The sequence below is a fragment of the Lepidothrix coronata genome, unplaced genomic scaffold, assembly GCF_001604755.1.
Source record: "Lepidothrix coronata isolate B3197 unplaced genomic scaffold, Lepidothrix_coronata-1.0 Scaffold279, whole genome shotgun sequence".
NCBI lineage: Eukaryota > Metazoa > Chordata > Aves > Passeriformes > Pipridae > Lepidothrix > Lepidothrix coronata.
This window is the reverse complement of record NW_016690459.1, coordinates 132,109-152,451: the sequence shown is the minus strand read 5'-3', so window position 1 is coordinate 152,451 and position 20,343 is coordinate 132,109. Positions and strand designations below refer to the sequence as shown.

General features: G+C 51.3%; 1 protein-coding gene across 2 annotated transcripts in view; it reads left to right on the top strand.

Moving 5' to 3' along the window:
- Positions 1-4,657, top strand: part of CLIC4 (chloride intracellular channel 4) — a 29,435-nt gene extending 24,778 nt beyond the window's left edge. For both annotated transcript variants that reach the window (XM_017836573.1, XM_017836574.1), the window contains one exon: positions 805-4,657. In XM_017836573.1, the coding sequence (XP_017692062.1) occupies positions 805-969 (165 nt within the window). In that variant the 3' untranslated portion in view covers positions 970-4,657. The remainder of the gene's footprint in view (positions 1-804) is intronic.
- Positions 4,658-20,343: the final 15,686 nt, after the last annotated feature.

Below are 20,343 nucleotides of genomic sequence, written 5' to 3'. Positions count from 1 at the left end.
CCAGAGCCCAGCTAATTCCAATTCTGTGACATTCCAGAGCCCAGCTAATTCCAATTCTGTGACATTCCAGAGCCCAGCTAATTCCAATTCTGTGACATTCTAGAGCCCAGCTAATTCCAACTGTTTGTAGACTCCCATGTAAGTTTAACTACAGCATTAACAGTACCTGAAGCAGGATTTGGGTCTTGCACAAGGGCTTTGGGGCTGGAGCACTGGGTTCAGTGGAGGTGTGAACCTGTAGGCAGAACCCAAACCCCTCTGACTGCCCTGACCCCCGTGGGCACAGTCAGTTTTAGTGCTCAGATCAGTGAGGTGGAAGAGGGAAGGTGGAGATCAGGTGAGCAGCTGATGGCTGAGGTGGATGTCTGCTCACTCCTGTAGGGAAAACTGCCCTGTGTGCAACCAAGGAAATGACACAACGTGAAATAAAAGGATTGTATTAAAAAAAAAAAATAGTTGGAAGTCCGGGAAGAGGTGGCCTGGGCTAACCAGAGGAGTGCAGGTGTGTCTGTAGGACCGTGGTTTGGTTTCTCTCCCTGTCTCCAGGGATCTGTGTCAGTTCTGTACTGCAGATGGAGCCACAGATCCAGCTTCTGCCTGGGTGCAGGAGTGTTTCCTTGGCTGAGGACAAACCCAAAGGGAGCTGCCAGGGTCGGGTGTATCCCTGAGGAACAGCTTCTGCTGGCTTTAGGAATGACTCTGAGTGTCCTGCTTGGAAGGACAACCTCACAAGAGAGTGACCAGCAGTGGAAAAGTGCTTTAAAGTGGAAGGATGCAATTCATAACCCGATTCTTTCGCTTTAGGTGGTGGCCAAAAAGTACCGCAACTTTGAGATTCCCAAGGAAATGACAGGGATCTGGAGATACCTGACGAATGCTTACAGCAGGGATGAGTTCACCAACACCTGTCCTGGAGACAAAGAAATCGAAATAGCTTACAGTGACGTAGCCAAGAGACTCACCAAGTAATCAGCACTTGCTGGAGGATGACTTCCTGCATATTCCATAACAATGCTTCTAACAGACTGCTCCTTCCACATAAGATATAGCAATTTTTTTTTGCATGAACTCGCAGTTATTCAAAGTTACGGTGGATAGACCAGGTACAGTAATTACCTAAAGTTTGCAGGGTTAATTATAGGCTTGTTTTTCCTTACCTCCTTTGAATATCATTAGTGCAGTCGTGTTGCACTGGGGGAACTCTGGATTCTTCAGTGTGAAGGATTGTCTTGCCCCTGTTGCTTTCCTCTGTAAACATTTGGGCCCTGTCCATGAATTGGTTTAGGACACTGTCTCGCTGTATGGTACAAGGAATATTTATGTATTTTGGAATTTATTGCTTTTCCAGAAGATCTGTACACAGTTGTCATACCTGTGACACGTTGAACTGTACCTGCTTGTCTATCCTATTTACATAGAGAAGGGAACTTATTATCCAAAAGAGCCATTTGCAGAATATTTGGAAATTTTTTTTTTTTTTAATTAGAAAAAAAGAAATCTCTTGGATTTGAAGTCACAGTAGTGGTTGAGAATGGACTCAATGTGGAACTTGGCTTTGAAGGACCTCAGCATCAGGGAAGTTTGAATTTAGGCTTGAGTGCTGTAGCAGGAAGTTCAAAGCTCAGAGTTGGTTTTTAGTTGTGTCTTCAGGAGCTTGATGAGATCCAAACACCTACTTCTGTCCCGAATTCTGAGGTGCAGCAGACAAATACTTGTCAGGATGCCCTTGGCCATCAGGAAACAGCAGAATTGGAAGCTGCCATCTGTTCACCTGAAAAATTGCAAGTGGTTTCTTTTTGGTAGTTAAGAGCCTTTGTTTTGTATAGGTCTTTTTGGTGATATTTACTTAAAAAAACACAAACCCTGTTCTGTCATAAACCAAGTCCATGTAACCTGTAGTGTCCTAGTTGGTAACGTGTGAATAGCAGTGCAATGATTAGTGATGCAAAATGACCTGAGAGCCATGAAATGGGAACCTTTGGGGAACTTTTATATGCTCTTTCTTTCCTGGAGAAAGCTAAAGTGACCTTGAAAGAGAACATTTGCCTTAAATTTTAGTATGCAGGTTGGTTTGTTCTTTTTTTTTTTTTTCCTGAAAGGAAATCTGTTGATGACTTTAGTAAAGAAAGGGGGTGTGTGGAATCCAGTCCTTTCCATTGAATTTATCCCAATTTGCTTGTGTGTGCACCCAGACTGCAGTTTTGCATGATCATAATCATTGCACTACTATACATAACCTTTTTACAGCAACGCTGAGGAATAGCACTACAATTTTTTTAAAAGCAATTTTCAAATATTTCTAAACCAGGGAATAGTTTTCTTGTTTAAAATTAATGAGTTTGACGCATGAAGTGAACTGTTAGGTTATTTTTAAAAGACCATCATAAACAACTCCAAAGAATGCTAGACTTATATGCCTATTTTTTTGTAAAGATACTTTTATATTTAACTGATTTTAGAAGCTGGAAAGTGCTATTCCTGCTAGGTTGTTCTTGGAATATTTAACATTCTGCAATAACGTGGAAAATGCTCACATAAACACTTTTATACACTAATTTTTTTGGTAAGCACTGGCTTTCTGAAAACCAGCCTGACTTTTACAGGCGTCCTGCTTTTGCTACTTTATATACCCATGGAGTTAGTTTGACATAGAAGAGGTAGAGAACCAGATCCATATTTGTATACATGGCTTGTGGTGCCTTGTCTTGCCTTCCTAGAGCTAGAATTCCAATATAAAGGCAGTTAGTAAATCCTGTTACTTGTCTTTCAAAGGCAACTGTGTTAGATACACTTAGTCCCTGTTCTGATTTATTGCAGAGGTGTTTAGGCACAGAAAGGAAATGCTGCAGAGTGACCTGGTTAGGAAAACCTAAAACTGTAGCCTTTTAATAATCACTGTATTCTAATGTCACGTTCTCCTCCTGAATAAAGTTTCTCAGCCATAATAATCCTCTGTAGGGGCTCAGTCTTTGCTACAACGTGACATCTAGAAAAAATCTTTTTTATTTAGATAACAACATTTTTAGTGACTATAGAGGGTAAAAAAAAACTCCCCAGCCCTCATTGGTTTGGTGCTCTTTGCTATCATAGCTCACCTTTAAAAACAAAACTGTAGGAAGCACTGTGGGCATGTCCTTTAAAGTTCTGAACTCCCCTTTAAAAAAAGCAGGTGAGGTGGCCCTTGGCAGCTGTAGGACTGGAGGTTTAGGAGCCCTTTTCCAAGCGGGTCAGCCCTGCTGTGCCCGCTGTGGTGCACAGGCCCGGGGGGGGTGAGCACCCAACTCTTGGATGCAGTTTCTGGGGTGCAGCTGCTGCAAACAAATCCCCAGCTCCTTAAACACCGCCTGTCCCGTGGAGATAATAAATCCTCTCTGCTTTTTAGGCAATCTCCAAACCGTTGTAGCTGGTTCTCCTCAGTATTTTAACGATTGTTGTCTGAGAGCTTGTAAACAAAGGCAGAGCTCTGGCTGTAACTAATGCGTTTCTTATCTTGGCCTTTCCCTGGGAGGTGGAATCCCAGCGAGGCGCGGGTTGTGATGGCTGGTAACTGTCCTGTGTGAGAGCACTCGCTGTCCCTCGGGCTTCCCGCTGCACAGTTTTGTTGTGGCAGGAGCTGCCCAGCCCCTCCTGGCTTCGGGAGAGCCCAGGAATGTCCTGGAGAGGAGCTGCTCTCACCTCCGTAGGTGATCCCTGCAGAGCACTGGGGGAAGGCTCAGCGTCTGGTGTGGGCAGAGCACTTTCATCTGGCCCCAATCACCAGCTCCACATTAATTAAAAAAGCCCTTTCATAACTATGTAAATTCTTGACTTCTGTCAACTTGTTTACAATCTGATCTTTAAATGCATTTTTAATTTCATCAAACAGCAATTAATCTGCCCCCTGTTTAAATTTAAAATGCTGCTTCAAGCCCCTTCTACAATTTAAAAACAGCAGTTACCCTTTCAAGTTGGCATTCCAGTTTGCAAGTTGGTTGCATGTATTAGCATGCTGAATAACTTACTTTATTCTCAAGCTGAAATATGCTTAAATTCGCATTAAAACAGGTGACTTGTGTATTTCCTGAACACAAAGGGAAAATCCATCATCTGCACCCTGTTTTTGTGTGGGAGAACAGATTATCCTATATATGCATGAGTAGGGTGTTGGTTTTTTTCCCCTTCACAAAGCTTTCCTTCTCCAAGAGATCCCTTCTGTGGAAGAGCTGCCTGTTGAACAAGAGGCATGTGAACTTCTGGAGCAAATTCCATGCTCTCCAAAGCTTCCCTGTCCAGCTCTTCCCTGTGGATGTCCCCCACGCACAGTCCCTCCCTCGTAGCATTTTTCCCCCCCCCATTTGCATTTTCCCATAAAATTGCTGTTTTTTTCCACAGCGGGCATGTCTGGACCGATTGAGAGCTGCGTGTGCAGCTCCATGATAAGAAGAGAGATGTAATCAAATTTTTATGCTAAAGCAGCAAATTAGCATTTGGTATCAAAGGAGCACAGACATGAATAAGTGGAAGATGCTGGAGCCAAACCCGCTGATGCCTATCTGGGCGCAGAACAAAAAGTGGCGAAGCACAGTCAGCTTTGTTGTGCTCTTTGCCACTCAGAACTATCTGAGCACGTCCAATTAATATTTTCAGGAGGAGGCTTTATCCCAAGTGAAAAAAAAAAAAAAAACAACTTCATCTGCCTCAGAACCTGTGCCACCAACTCCTGACACTTCTGGAGGAGGTGGGAGCAGAATTGGGATCCCGAGACGGGACGTCAAGGATTGGAGCGTTGTTTGCAGAAATACTTGAAGAGTTGATACAATTTATTGTAGTTTGCTTGTGTCTTTCACTCTCTGGAACATCTTTTACAGATATACCAGTATACTGCTGGCAGCTATTGTTAAATAAAATTATATTTTCACTACCAAGCAGATCTTTCTCTCATTTCTGAAGACTTACGTGTGTCATCTACGTCTGCAGTGTGGTACTGAACTGTACAGCACAGCCTTGTGGTAATTATAATCTCCATTTTTGGCCTTCAGGGTGGTTGTTTTTTCGGTGGTGGTGTGATTTCAGGCAGAATACATGTTATTTCTAACATAACTTGCTGTTGTGCCCCTTAAAGTCAGAACTTTCTTAAAACTGAGAATGAGTTGAGGAATAATGACAACTAAGGAAATGATGAAAAGTGTGATTTTGTTCAGATTTTGAGTGGTAGCTCTTCAGAACAAATTCTGGTAGCCTGCTTACCTACAGAACACAGGTTTTCAGAGTTAACCTGTGAAACTTGATTAAAAAAACACCAAAATTCTCATGTTTGGTTCAACTTGTTTCCACCCAGGTAACCCATTAAATGGCCATTCCATGAGTTGAGACTGGATTGATCCCACCTACAGAATCTGTGGATTTATTCTGAGTTTCAGACGTGTTTCTTTACTGTCTTTTCCTTTCAAATGTGTCTCAACCAGCCCTGGCAAACCCCGGGGGGTTTTAAGCCTTGGTTTAATTGGGGGTGTCAATCAGGCCCTGGGTCTGCAGAGCAGAGACCACCAGCCACTAGTGGAAGTTTTCTTCCAAACTTCCCAAGCATTATCACGTCAATCTCTTGTCTGGTGAGTGTTTGAGGCGTAGCTGGGCTCTGATCCTTGTTTTTGAAAGGAAATTTGTGGAATCCAGGAGACATTCCCGGGGCCTGTAATCTGGGATGCCATCACCTGACTTTGAGCTGGCACAGGAAGGTGTTGGTGGGAGCTGCAAATCCAGCAATTAAACCCTGGGTAGGATTATGTTCTTGGATCCCTGTGTGTGTCCCTGGGACTGGATGATCCTGAAGGTCCATTCCAGGCTTTTACTGACCCGGGGTTGAGGTCAGAGGTGGTTTGCAGTGAGGTTTGCAGTCACCTGGTCTGAGTTTGGTCACACACATCCCTGAGAGGTGGACAGGGAATAGTGTGGAGCTGGGAAGAGGATGCTTGTCAGTAGTCTTGGGATATCTGATATGTGTTGTGTATAATCATGATTTGCTGCAAGAGCTGCTTGTGACTCGTTAGTAACCTTTGCATTTTTTGCTAGATTTTGTTTTTATGACCCCCCCCAGGTGATTAAGGTTCCTCCTGGACATCCCAGCAAGAGACCAGCTGGATTTTGGCTCTGGAGAAAGCTGTGGAGTCCAGTGGCAGACAGTTGTGTGTAGCTGCTGATGTGAGCAATGGAAAGACTTTCAGAGGTCGAGGGGAGCTGCTGAGCCTGAACATTTCTGACCTGTGCCCAGGGACAGCTCTGATCCAAATAATCCTCAGTTTGGCTTGAATCCAGGTTTCAGAGCTCTGGCTTACCTCTCCCAAACATGTTGCCACATTCCCAGGGAAAACTAGTCTGGAGATTTGCCATGGACTCCAGTGGTTCAGGCTCTGGACCACCTGAGCCGGGATTAGTGGTAGTTGTTGGTTCACCTTGGGTGTGAGACCTGCAGTGACTGAAATGTTGGGCCATCTCCCTCCTCCCAAAGGAGAAGGCTTCAGTTAGACCACAGGTGTATCTGTGATCCATTTGCCTCCTGTCTGTCCTGTCTCTGAGTCTAAGCCAGTCTGGAAGGTGCTGTCAGTCCCTGCTGCTAAACCAGGGCAGACCTGGTGGTGTTGAGCAGCTGGTTCACCTCGAGATCTCTCCTATGGCACCGTGTTTGGAGCTGTTATTTCAGATACTCATCAACTTAATTTTGTGATGTTTCACTGAGAAGTTCCTAGAAATAAACCAGTGCTTTGTACATAGTTCCATGTTTTACAGAGATCATTCCAAGATGTGGGCAATGCCCTGATTTACCTTCATTCCTTCAGCAGTTAGGACACTTTATGGAGCTCCAGTTTTCTTATTGCAGAGGCACAGTGTTTGCTGAAAGCTTCAGTTGTGTTAACTGTGCTGTGAAAATTCCAGAAACAATTTTCTAATTGTTTTCCCAACTCTTTTTTTCTTTTTTTTTTCTTATAAACAGCAGCAAAATGCAGCAGCTGAAAGGCTGAGGAGATCCTGGAAGTGACTCCGAGGGTGGCACTTCCTGGCATAGGAAGGAACCAATTTGTCAGAGGGTAGTGGAGATTTTTATGAAAGGAAGAAGAAACCTGGACAAACCTTTGTTTTCAGTGGGATGGAAAGGGAACTCATTCAAGGTGGTTGCCTGAGGGCTCTTGGACACTGGTTACAATGAAAGCTGAGTATGGGCTGAGTGTCAGAACGGTTTTCCTGCCTCTGAAAGTCTCCAGGAGAAAAGGTGGATGCAGTGACTCATTGATCAAGAACGTGTTTAACTGCAGTGGTTCCCAAACTCTTCTCAGTGGATCACAGGAGGCCAAGGAGAGCCTTTGCTGGACTTGCAGATCAGGGGATGGTGTTAACAGGGTCAGTGGTCCATGAGGAGCAACTGAGGTTTTAATCACAAACATTTAGGAGCTGCTGCTCGAGGCCTTTGCTTCACTGAATTCACTGCAAAGCAAGATTCCCTGGATCTGGTGACTGGTTCCCTCCCAAGTGCTTGGGTTGGGGGGGGTCTCCTGAAGTCTGCAGGCAGAGTGGTGGGACTGAAAACAGTTTAATCTCCAGTGAAACAAAACACAGCAGCTCAGGCAGTAACAAAGTGTTTTAGTCCGGGTTTTTTTCCAAGACTCCCAAAGGTTGTAGTGGCTGAGCAACTTGGGGCTGTGATGGCTGTGTTCAAAATGAGGGAAACTAGTCAAGTGTTGTGAGGCAACTCCTGGAAAGTCTTAGCTTAAGGTGACAGCCAGAACCTGGCTGGTACCTGTGAGAGATGAGCAGTGTGGAGCTGAGCAGCCCTGCAGAGCCTCCTGCACTTGGCCTGGCTAAATTTGGGATGAGCTCTCAAAGCTGATGCTGGACGGTTTCCAGAGCTGGGAGAAGAGAACTCATGATTCTTTGACTCAAGAGAAGAACTGCTGTGTTCTTACCACCGGCCAGAGAGATGAAAACAGTTGCTAAACGAAGATCAAACATGTGAACTTTATAAATAAACAAACAGAGTTGATGCTAAGGGACGTCTCAACTGCTTTGCCTACGGCAAAGGGCTTGGCAGGACCCAGGAGAATGACTTTGTCAGTTTGCACACGGAATTCTTATTTCAAGGAGCCTGATTGAAGTGATACTGCTGCTCTTAATGAGTCTCTGGTTAAAACACCCTCCCCTGTCCACGCGACGGCCGGGGAGAGATCACTGACGGTGCTGAGCTCTGGGGGCAGAACGTGGCAACGTTTTAAACGATGTGTGATCAGAAAAGCTGATTGTGAGAAGCTTCTGTGAGCAGTCAAACACTCAAAGGCAGCAGGTTTGGGAGCGTGCCAAGCAGGGAGCTTAGTCAAGGGCGAGCGGCGCCTGCCCGGCCGAGCGCGGCAGCGCAGGGGTTCCTTTGATCTGGTGTGCCTTTCAAGCCTCCTGTTCCAGGCCTTCCCATTGGGAAGAAGGGACTGTGGGTCATGGAAGTGGGATTGCTTGGAGGGGGAGCAGAACCCAGAAAACACCTAAAAATACCAGCTACCAGGTTTGCAGGGGGACGTGCTGGGAACAGGAAGCTCGTTGGTCAGACTGCCCAGGGCAGTGGTCACAGCACCAAACCTGCCAGGGCTCAGGAAGAGTTTGGCCAACACTCTCAGGCACAGGGTGTGACCCTCGGGGATGTCCTGGGCAGGGTTGAGAGTTGGACTGGATGACTCCCGTGGGTCCCTTCTGTGACTCTGTGACTCCTGCCCAGCGCTCAGGCTGGTCAGTCTTGACTCTGCATTCCCAGCTGGATCCCCCATCCTTGACAGCTTCTCCTGCTGTTTCTCCCTCGGTTCCACACCCCCCTGCTGCAGCCTTTGCTGTGTGATGCCTTTATCCAGATGTGGAGCACAGCTGCAGCTGGTGCTGTTTCCCTGCAGAGCAGCTCCAGCCTCCTGCAGTCAGTGCCCGGTAGCTCCGAGCTGCCTTTTCCCAGCTGCTCTGGGAGGTCCTGCTGTGTGCACACAGCTCTCCCGGGAGAACTCCAGCTCCTGGATGCTCCTGCAGTTGTTGTGGGATGGTGGGAAAAAGAGACCCCGATTGTCTTCCTGAACAATTTACTGCCTGAGGCTTGAGCCTCATTAGAGACTTTGCTGCTTTTAGACACAAAGCTGGGCCCTGTGAACAGCCACGTTGTGCTACTGCTCTGGAGCTGCACAGTTGTTGGAGGTTGTTTTTGGGGATGCAATTCTTGTTGGGAAGAGTCTAATGAGGAAGAAAGATGATCTGGGCAACAGTTCCCTGGAGTTGACTCTGGAGGCCTCCAATTCATTTCTTGTCTGTGTCAGGCAGTTTCCATTTGTAGCGAAAATGTAAATTAAAATGTAGGGCATATGATTTCCCCCCCCCCTTTTTTTTCCATGTAAATAATTTCAAATATTCAAAGGAATGATTTCCTTTGGAAGATTTTTGGTAGTACTTTCCATCCATAGATACCAACAAGGAGACTTAGAAGTATCAGGGGCGATCCTTTGAGATCTAAGTGAAGACCCTTTTTGGGGGCAGAGCTTGGCCAATGAACCTGCTGTGGCAGCAGAACTGGGGCCTAAACACACCCGTGTAGCTCCAGACAAACCTCGGGAGCTCCTGGGGTGAAGGGGGGAGCTGAGGCTGCTGCCCCGGAGGGGGTTTGCTTGAGGACAAGGGCAGGTGCCCTGAGGAAATCGGCTTTTATTGGCTCTGCTGGTCCCGGGGACTCCAGTTTATCAGCTTTGTTGGCAACTGGGAGTGACGTTCCACGAGCGTCACGAAGCCCTGCGAGGGCTCAGCCCCGTCCTGTGGCTTCGTAGCTGAGTTTTCTCGTTTGCCCCGGGTGGGTCGATCCGTCCCCGTGGGCTCCTGCTCGTGGCTGTGTTTGAAACATAACTGAACGATGGAGCTTGTGCTGTTCTTTCTGTCCTTCGGGGCACTTGGACAACTCAAACTGCTCTTTGCCCTCCAGGTGCCATCCCCTGTGACACCGGGCAAGGACAGAGGGGAGGAAAACGCTGGCAGTTTTTGCGGCTCCTGCTCGTGTGTGTGGGCAAGGCATGTGCTGCTTCAGCTACTTCTGAGTTTTAATTTCCCCAGGCAGTGTTTCTTATAGGGACTGGGAGTTCCTGCAAGTCTGTGTTTTGTTGGGTTTTAAGGCAGTGGTTGGCTCTTCATCTCGCTGCACCCACTCGCCCAGCACTCAGGTCCACAACAGCACAGGAGCATTTACTGCAGGCCGGGGGGGTTTGAAGGTTCAGTGTGGGATTTCTTCAAGGGGCTTTCATTTCTGAGCTTTTTGTGGGCTTGGAGCCAGAATGAGCACACAAGGAGCGTGAAATAATGCTGCTCTGACCTTTGGGTGAATTGTTCTCTGTTAGATTCCTCGAGGAAGGAAATTTTGCACACCAGCAGGCAGCTCACAGGGTGGGGATTGTCTCTGGGTCCCTCCAGGCACCGGAGTGTGACAGACCAGCTCAGTTGGTCTGAGATCCTTTTGTCCCAGTGGGCAGTGAAAGATGCTCATGAGCAAACTTTCTCACAGTGTGACTTTGCCCACAGGGCAACGTGACACTAAGATCTGTGTCCAAATCCCTTCTCAGGCTCCCTCTGGCCTTTCCCTCCAGCCCAGACTTCCCTTATGGCCAGTTACTCCTTACAGCAGAGCTTGCTCAGCTTTCCCATGAAACTTCCTGCTCCAGACTGGATTTGTGGTGGCCACTGCGCTGGTCTGAGCCAGCTGGCACTTCCATTTTCTTTGGGAGTGAAGTATTTGGAGAGGGCTGGGGGCAGGAGGAAGGTGCTGCTGTGCAACGTGCTGTGGGTGAGGAGGAACTTGCTGGGGGCTCCTGAGGGCAGATCCTGCCCCTGGAGAGCTGAGCTGCAGGTGCTTCACTCCAGGTCCAAATGGTTAAGCCTGTGCTTAAGGAGGGAGAGGCTCCTGGAAGTGCTGGATGGCTGTAAGAGAAGGATCCCGGGTATCCTAACGCGACCAGAGCACCGGGAGCCTTTGAAGTGCTCTCCTGACATCCCTCCCCAAGCAGCAGCTTTCATCCTCCGCCAGCGCTTCCCCAGCTGGGCCGATGAAAGGGAAACTACAGAAGCCATAAATCCTGGCTGGTAACGTCTCCAGTGGGGAGATTGCACAATGAGCCCGAGCTGCTGCACAAGATAAGAGAAGGCCTTGAAACCCAGGCAAGCCGTGACTGGTTCCCAGGAATAGCTGAGCTCCACAGCTTCGTTGGGGGTCCCTCCGGGTTACCCAGAGCAGGAGCTGCCTCTGGGTGCCCTCCTGTGAGTCACCCAGTGCGTGTCTGGGGCAGAGATCCCCGGCCCTGACCCGGCCCAAGGGGTGAAGCTGTATTTTGGGTGCCGTGTGTGGGTGACACCGCCCTGCTCAGCCGTGGCTGTGCTGCTCCCAAGGGCTGATCTTATCACCCGAGCTGAGCTCACAAAGGCACCCACCCCAGTGCAGCGGGGACACATGTCAGGGCCCCCCTGGGCAGAAGGGCCAGGAAGGAATCCGGGAGTCCTGATTCTCCAGGGTTGGCCACGCTGTGTGGTTGGAACAGGCGATGAAAGGCGAGGGCTCTTTGTATCTCGACGCTCAGGGAGTAGCTGGAAGGCTCCCGGCTTTATCAGGAGTGTTGGTTCAACAGAGGGGAAAAACACAGCCTGGATTGCCAGACAGCAAATAGGAGCAATTCCTGGGAATGTTTCCTTGAGTGAATGGGAACGTTGTTAGTGGGCAAACTGGAATCAATGTTGGACTCCTAATTTTATTTACACCCTTGCTGTGGTGCTGATCCCTGCCCAGCCTGGGAGTGATTCTGTGCAGAGTTCACTTGGGAATAAACACTTGGCTCTGCAGACAGTGCATCAAGTTGGCTGCCAGGCTTTTCATGGGACACTTTTCCTCGTGTCTCCACAGCACTAGTCCAGTGAGTCTCCCCTTGTAGCAGCAGAGCAGGAAGGAGTGCAGGGTGAGAAGTCCAGTGACCCACGTGAGGGGGCTGGTGGCATCGTGGCACAGCACTCAGAGAAGGTCTTGAGGCTCCATGTCAGAGGCTCTGTTTTCCCACTGGTTGTTCCCGCACTTCCCACCTGCAGTGGCACTGGGAGAGAGAAAACCTGCCCCTTGGAGCACTGGATGTTGTGCCGTGGATGCAGCTGCTCCAAAGCCCTTCGAAGGGGGCTGTTACATCTTGGTGGAACAACTTTGGCTGGGCAGCTGTGGGGGAACCTGCCAGTGCTGGCACACAGGCTGGGCCCGAGGGAGAGCAGTGGGATGGGTTCAGGACATGGAGCAGCTCCTGTCACATCTGGCCAGAGGCCTCAGACCTGCAAACCACTCGCTCAGCCCTGCCCGTGTCACCGACTTCGCTCTCTCTCCCCCAGGCTCTGACCAACCCTCCTTTTGATTTCCTTGCTCTGGAGTCCCGCTGGCACCACCAGCTCCAACTGCCCTTCTGGGGGGGCCTTGCCCCTTCCCGTCACATGCTGTGCCGTGTCTGTGGAGGGCAAAGCGGATCCGCCGGGACGCCGGAGAGCTCTGGAATTTGGCACTGACACCCAGACAAACCCAAGGCTTTGAGGAGGCAGATGCTGTGTCTAGGAATTCAGATCAGCAGCTGTTAGTGGAAACCTCAGTCAGGCAGGAGGCTCCGGAGCTGCTGTTGCCCTCCAGGGATGACTTGGCTCCGCTGGGGCGTTCGCTTTGCTCCCTCAGAATGTCTTGGAAAAGGAGCCTCAGTATCAGCTACACCCATGAGATATTTTCCTCCCTTTGAGCTGAAAACCGAATCCTCAGTGTTAACTGAGTGTTAACTGCCCTACTGTTAACGGGGTACGGGATAAGCCTTTCCAGGCTCTGTGTTAATGGAAAGGTGTGAACAGTCCTGTTTGAGCAGATGACGTGGATTCTGGGGAATCAGGACTCCTGTGTCTGCTCCTGGCCATGAAGTTCTATCTTCTGTGCCCACAGGGCTCCTCAGGGCATGGAAAGCCCTGTTAGACCAACAGCTTCATGAACTGTGAATCTTCCCTTCCTGTAGCATCCACGTCTCTTGCAACCTCCTAATTTCTGGAACAAGGGAAGGCAGCAGCAGGGGAGATGCACAGCAAGAAGCCCTGGATGTATCAGGAGAGGAGAAACAAGCCCAGGAGCTCCTGTGCCCCGAGCCGGTTGCTGGGACACGAGGGAGGCAGTCCCAGATCCCGGAGCTCTGGTGACAATGGGACAGTTTGGTGGGGAAAGGGCGCTATTCCTGCTTGCACTGTTTGGGAATATTTTCCAGGTGCTGCTGGTCCCGAGGAGCAGAGCGGGGCTGTCATGACCCAGGCGGCCTGTGGAGGTCAGGCTCGGCCCAGGGAATCTCCTGGCAGCTCCGGGGAGCAGCCGTGGGCTCCGGCTCCTGCCCCAGCCGGGGCCACCCCGGAGGCTGCACCTTCCCCACGCCGGGGTTTGGTGGCTCCCGCCGCCCTCCCGCGACATCCCACGGCTCCTTCTCGGTGGAGAAGGGAGAATACAGAGACACCGGGGAACGTTTGAGAGCGAAGGAAGCCGAAATACTCTGTTCTGGCCCCATTTTAACAGCGTGAGTGTGTTTGGGCTTGGCTTAGAGAAACGTTTGTCCCCCTGTTCCAGGGTCTGCAGCACACCTCTGATGTGCTGGCCCGTGTCCCACTCTGGGGGTGCAGGTCAGAGATGGCCACAGATGGACAGCAGGACATCTTTTGGTGCTTTTCTCTGCTTTTGTGGTTTTTTTTCCAGATCCCTCCTCATCCCACAAGAGCAGAATGCTGGGAATGGATGAGTGTTTGCTGCTGGAGGAGCCTCCATTCCCAAAATGCCCCAAAGCACTGAGGCAGCTCTGCAGCCTGCACAAAGCTTTCGATGTAAGGTAGTTTTTAAGGACCCTGTGGAGCTGAAGGCTGGGTGATGCCTCTCTCCAAACCCTGCCCAGCAGCCAGTGGGACAAGCACCTCCTATGATGCCATTTAAGACCATCTCTGTCCCACAGATGGTCCCATCTCTGGCCCATCCCTAATGGATCCCCACGAGGATCCCCAGCATGGCTGGATCCCTGGGAGGTTCCTCCTGCTCTGTGCTGCCTGTGCAGTGCCCAGTGCTAATTAGAGCCGAGTTCAGGCTCCTGAAGTGACCTTTGCTGCTGGATTCCCGTGTCCTGCCCATGGGATGTGGCTTTGGTGCCACCTCAGTTACCAGTGGCCATTGTGGGAAGCTGGGTCGCTGCAGCTCTGACACAAAGGTCCCCACTGCAGGCGGGGTTTAGGCTGAGCTGAGAAGAAAAGCCCCTCTCACTCCTTCATCTCTCCCACAGGACTTGTCAGCCCCTTCCAGGAACACTGTGACAGTGAGAGCTGAAGGCTTCACGTCCCTGTTTTCCAGTAGTAGGTGGGACACAGGTATCAAACCCAGCTTTCCCGAGTTCCTGCTGCTGCACCACAAGCCCTTCCTGCCTCCTTCCCCTTTCCAAGGGCCATGTGGGAGCCTCTTCCATGCTGAACTATGTATTTTTTCCCTAATATTGAATTAGCCTTGCCTGAGGCCATACAGGATTATCTGACAGAAGGAGTTTGGAAAAGCCAGGGACAAGGAGCCTGTCAGACCTTCCTTGGAATGTGCCCAGCACTGGACACGGATGGTGCCCTCCAGGGCCATTTCGTGGGGGACACAAGCTCTGTTTAGGACAGTGGGAAGGTCCTTGCCTTGCTGTCTCCTCTGGCAGAGGTTGCTGCTGATCCCTTTGCTCTGGCCCCAGCAATGATTTGGGATACCGGGTTTTCCTCTCGGGCACGTAGGAAATTCCCGCGGTGAAGTTCAGGAGTTTCCCTGGAGCTGAGCACTTCGGGTGTTATCAAAGCAATAACCCTTCCCATTTCCCACCTAGTCAAGCGGGGAGTGTGGATGCTGCTGGTGACACAGCAGATGCTCCCGGGCCCTGCTGCTCCCTGCCTGGGTAACTGTCCTCCCTGGTGCTCCCCACGCTCCATCCCAGCCGGGAACACACGGAGAAGGTGGATTCCTGTTTCAGACGAGCTCATATTCTTTGCTATTAGCAGGTTTCTGTAGATGCCACAGAAAGCATGTTATTAAGCAGATGAAAGGCCAAGGAACGAGTTTGCTGTGCTTGTGCATGCCCACGGGCTGAGCTTTCTGCCCCTCCCCAGTTTTTTTGCTGTATCCATCCTGCATCAAAGTCCCTCCGAGGAGCCAGGGAGCGACCAGGCAGGGCCTGTGATGGTGGGGATGGAGTGAAACCACAGAGTGTTTTGCTGCCTGGCAAGTGCCCAGCTGATGCCAGGCTGAGCCGAGTGACAGGTTCATGTTTTCCTTCCCTCAGCCTCTTGTTGTACCAAAAAAAAAAGGGGCAGCTCCCTCCTTCTGGAGACCCCTCCACCCGCCCCGCTCCTTTGCTGACTTGTGCACTCTCCCTTCCATGTTTTATAAAGACTGATGGCCCCAGTTGGAGCTTGGTGAGACTGGACAAGGAGTGACATCCCTGTGTTGATGTGGCTGCTTTGGGCTAAGGAATGCTGGGGGTTTTGGGCTCACCCCCCCCAGTCCATGTGAGGGCAAACTTCTGGAGCTCAGCTGCTCCTTGTCCTGGCACAAAGGGAAATGACCCCCTGGCAGGAGGGAGGAATTGCTCTTTGCAGGATCCACAGCTGCCTGCTGCTGCTGCAGATCCCAAGGTTTTGCTCTGGGGAACAGGGCTTGGAGCAGGTTTGGAGATGAAGGTGACTCTGCTCCCTGCCTCGGGAATGGGGAAGTGTCGCTGTGCCGTGGGGCAGCACTGGCTGATTTTGGGTGGCAGATAAAGCAGCATCTCTGTAGGACAGTGGGGGGCCGTGGTGGGACCATGCTCAAGGGTCTTGGGTCTCTGCTGTGCTGGGGGCTGGTTCTCTCTGCTGGTTTCCAGGGGCTCTGGAGGAGGCTCTGCCTCTGTGCTCGCTCGGCATCGCTCCCGGAGCTCTTGGGCACCTCAGATCCTGGAGAGCTTTTGGCTCCATGCCCTCTCTCCAGACCCAAACCAACCTTTGGATCACACTGGATCTTCCTCCAGCTCCATCCATTAGGATCTCCAGCCCCAAAGAGAGGAATGTGGCTCCTGCCTTGTCCAGCTCACGGGTAAGGGAGTCTCTTCCCCTGCCTTTCCCCAGCACAGGAAGAGGCTGGAGAGGCTTTGCCAGAGCTGCAGGAGGGCAGAGGTTTCCCCCAGGGTTTTCCTGCCTCGTGCTGTCCTGTGTGTCTGCCCTGAGAGGGGCAGCCAGGGCTGGAGGCCACAAGGTCAAACCTCAGAGGTGAGTGACTACTCCTGGAATTTCCTAGGAGAGAGGAGAGACTGGGAGCCTGGAGCAGGACAAAGGAAAGGAGAGGGAGCATCCTCTAGAGAAACAAAGCAAGGATCTCCGTGAGGGGAACTGCTGTCCAGGGAGAGGAAAAGCAGAGGTGCAGATCCAGGCTGGATGTCAGGAAAAATCTCCAGCTGCGGGGAACTGCCCCCAGGGGGGTGAGGGACGTGTCAGAGCTCTCAGACACCTTTGTCCTGTAAACACCGGCCTGCCTGGGGCGAGGGAACAGGTTTGGTGACTCCCTGGGCTCCAGCCCCGGCTCTCTGGGATCTGGGTGCTCATCCTGGCTGGTGAGAGCCCTGTCCCCCCATAAACACCCTTCTGGGACCTGGAACAGAAGGATTATACAAATGAAGCTGTTGTAGGACTGTAATTTCAGAGGGTTTGTTTGGTTTGGGGTTTTTTTTCCCTTACCATTAGATATTTTTTTTTTCCTTTTCTTTCCCCTTTACTAAAAAAAAACCCCAAAACCCTTCTTTTGTGCACTTTGGACCGAGCTTGTCATATTTCTTAGAGTCTCCAGTGACTCCTTCATGCTACAGACTTTCTGGAGTCCTCCTTGTTAGACCCAGGACTACATGATTCATTGTGTGCTGGAGATTTAATACTGCACGTAAAACAGCCCCGGTTCAAATTTGTTTTCTTTCTTTCCCCCCCCTCCTCTCTTTTTTTTTTTAAATTTTTTTTTTAATTTCTTGGCTTCTCTCTTACATCCTGGAATTTCATTTTTTTTTTTTTCACGAGATATAAAATAAATACATTCCCAAATATGTCCAGGAGGAAATGATCCGGTTAGATTTTTCAGCTGCTGGTTTTTAAGGCCTTTTAAAACAATTTGGTGCCGTTCAGCTTGCTCAAGGGATGGGTTTGTGTGTTGGGAAGACCCTCTCCCACCTCTCCTGGGCTACTGAAGATCCACATGGCTCCATGAACAGCTGCATTTGGAGATGTGTCTTCCTGACTGGAGACTTTTGGGATTGCTTTTCCAATGGTGAGATGTAGATTTTTAATGCCAAAAGGGACCTTTTTGGTTATTCAACCTGCTGAGTGCCATCCTTTAAGGTCACCAGCCCTGTAGTGACATGTCCCATCCTGGTATTGATCAGCAGGTGGTTCACTGGGCCTGGTGTCACCCATGTACTCAGCAGTCACTCAAGAGCAGTGGCTGGGATTGGCATTTTCCGAGGATAAAGTGCTCTGAGGGTCAGTGCAGTGATGACCTGAACCCAGGAAGAATTAGCTGAGCCCTTTAATTACAGGTTGCCTGTGTGAGGTGCCTCTGTCCTGCTGGAACTCCTCTTCATCTGCATTTGTTAAACACATGGTAATGAACTCCAGTCCCCTTAGCCATGGCCTGAGAATCAGTTTTTTGAAGGAGCCCAAGGCTGGGTTTCCTGGGATTTGGTCCTGGTAATGAGCTCTGAGAGCAGCTCTTGGCCTTTCCCAAAGCACTCCAGGAGTTTGATTTCTAAAAGGACCTCAGCACTGCAGCAGCAGGGTCAGCCTTGCTGCCCAAGGAGCCCATTCCCAGGATGCAGCATCCCTGGGGGAAGGTGGTGCTGCTCCCTGTGCTGTGTCACAGCAGCTGGGCAGGGTTGGCTCCTGCAGCACACGGAGACACTCGGACTTCTTGCAGGCCAGGAAATCTTGTTTCCCAGTGTCTTGTACTGCAGCTGAACGTCAGGATGCAAATCCTGTGACTCTCCTCGTTCACATGTGGATTTGGGCCCGTGGCAGAGCTGTTCTCTCTGTGCTCCAGTGACCTGAGCAGCTCCTGTGTGTGTGTGAAGATGTGCCAGGCAGTGTTCCTGCCCCCGTGCCCTGTGTAAACTCCTCAAGGATCCAATGCTATTCCTGGCTGCCATAATTCCTCTGCTCTGCTCAGGTAACTGCTTGGAAAGGCAGGGGGGGGATAATGATATGGAGTTTGCTTTGCTGATGTGTGCTGGGCCAGGCTCAGCTTGGGAATGAGGGCTGTCCCAGCCAGCAGCTGGGTCATGGGAGATGCTGCTCTTTGTCCCACATCAGGCTCCATCCCTGGAGACTCCTCCAGCTGGCACCCAAAACCACCTTTGCAGAGTGCATGTTTTTTGGGAGCTCTGCTCCTGGCTCTCCCTTTCCAGGTGGCCCCAAACGAGGCCTTTGCAGCACCTCTGCCTCAGAGAAGCGGGTTTTCCATCCCTCTCTGAAGGACTTTAAGCCACCCTGTGTGATCCCTGGCCACCCTCATGCTGGGAGCCTCAGCTCCTGGTCCCACACCAGGCTGTGGACAACCAGAGAAGGGGGTTCCTGCCCCCAGTGCCACCCAAACCTGCAAAAGCTGGGAAAGGGAAGGTGGCAAGCGGGGACATGGTTTGTACCAGCCCAGTGCTGGCCCAGAGGCCGTGGGTGCAGTTCCATCTCTCTTCCCTCGAGCTTTGCACAAGGTCTCAGCTTCTTGGCCGAGGAAAAAGCGCTCTCAAGGCTGTGACCACCCTTTGGGTAGTCAAGAGGTCACCTCCAAGAGTGGTCCTTGTGCAGGTGCATCCACCACATCCCCCTCGGCCTCCCCCCTGCTCCTGCTCCCGCCGCCATCCCAATCATCCCCAATCATCCCCAATCATCCCCAATCACCCAGCCATCGCGGCGGGGAGCCTGTGGATCCCGTGGCTGCCGGGCTGGCTCGGCACAGGCTCCCAGCCCTGCTTTCATTCCCCAGCCCGTAAACACGGCGGCTCCGGCGTTGCTTCCATGTGGTTCAGCCATCGCCGCTGTGGGGGCTGCAGCTTCCCGGCCGGGGTGGGGCTGGAATTGCTTCAGCCACCCGGCTTTAATCCACCTCTGTGGGTGAGTCAGTGCCCCCGGGGGCTCAAGTTGAGAGCTTGGGCTCACTATATATAGTCAGCGGGGCTGCTCGGAGGCACCTCGGGAGCTGCCCCTCCCCGCCGGCTCCCCGGGTACCACAGGCAGGGAGAAGTACCCCGAGATGGGGAGTTAAGCAAACCTGTTTTACCTAATGCTGGGCCCAGACAAGGAGCCCACCTGTGGTTGCCTGGTGCAGTTCATCCGTGGCTGAGGCAACTTCTCAAACCACTTGAATTCCCTCCTAAGACGCGTCTGCCGGCGCTGTCTCGCGGTGCAGCCCTGGGAGCCAGAGTTCACCCTCCCACCCCACAGGGTCACCACACTCTGCTCCTACGTCTGGGGGGCTGCCTGTGTGTCCCCTGTGCCTGCAGCCAGGCGCTGCTTTGGGGGACCAGGTGTCCCCATCACCCCACAGCATCTCCCCCGGCATCGCGGCTGCTTTTCCTGGACCCGCTGCTCCCGTTTGCAGAGGGCAAATATTTGAGCTGCCCTGGCAGCTGTGCCTCAGGCAGAGCCATCCCTGCATGGGATGCAGGTGCCCTTTAGGGCTGAAGCTCCTGAGCATCAGCAGAGAGGACCCAAAGCTCCCTGCCAGCGAGGTGATGGAGAAGATGGCTTTAAATTTGGGCTCCCTTTGTGCCTGCTGAGCACACTTGGCTGGTGGCAGCGATGTAGTAACTCCCCAGCACACATGTTAGTGGTTTTGAGGGCTGAATTGGACCTTGAGAATTAGCAGCCTTGTAAGTCAATAACAACATGTCCTAATGAATGCAAGATGTCCCTAGGAAATGAAAGCTCCTCTGCTTGACTGGGAGCCTGTGACTGGGAGAGGACCAGTAAACAAGAAGGAATGTTTCGACTGGAGATGAGCAGGAGATACAAACTCGACGTCTAGAGATTACAAACACACCCCAAATGTGGGTGGTGGCGGCGGGGGGAGCACAAGCCATTTGCAGTTGTGCAATGCAGTGGTGTCTGTCTCCTGGCCATCCCCTGAGTATCCTGTCCATCCCCTGGGTCTCCCTCGGGTGGGCTGGGCTCTGGAACACGGCTAGGAAACCCAGGAATGTCGCTCCTGCCCCTCACCATCACTGTGCAGGGTGGGATGACTCCAGCACCCCCTACCCCCTC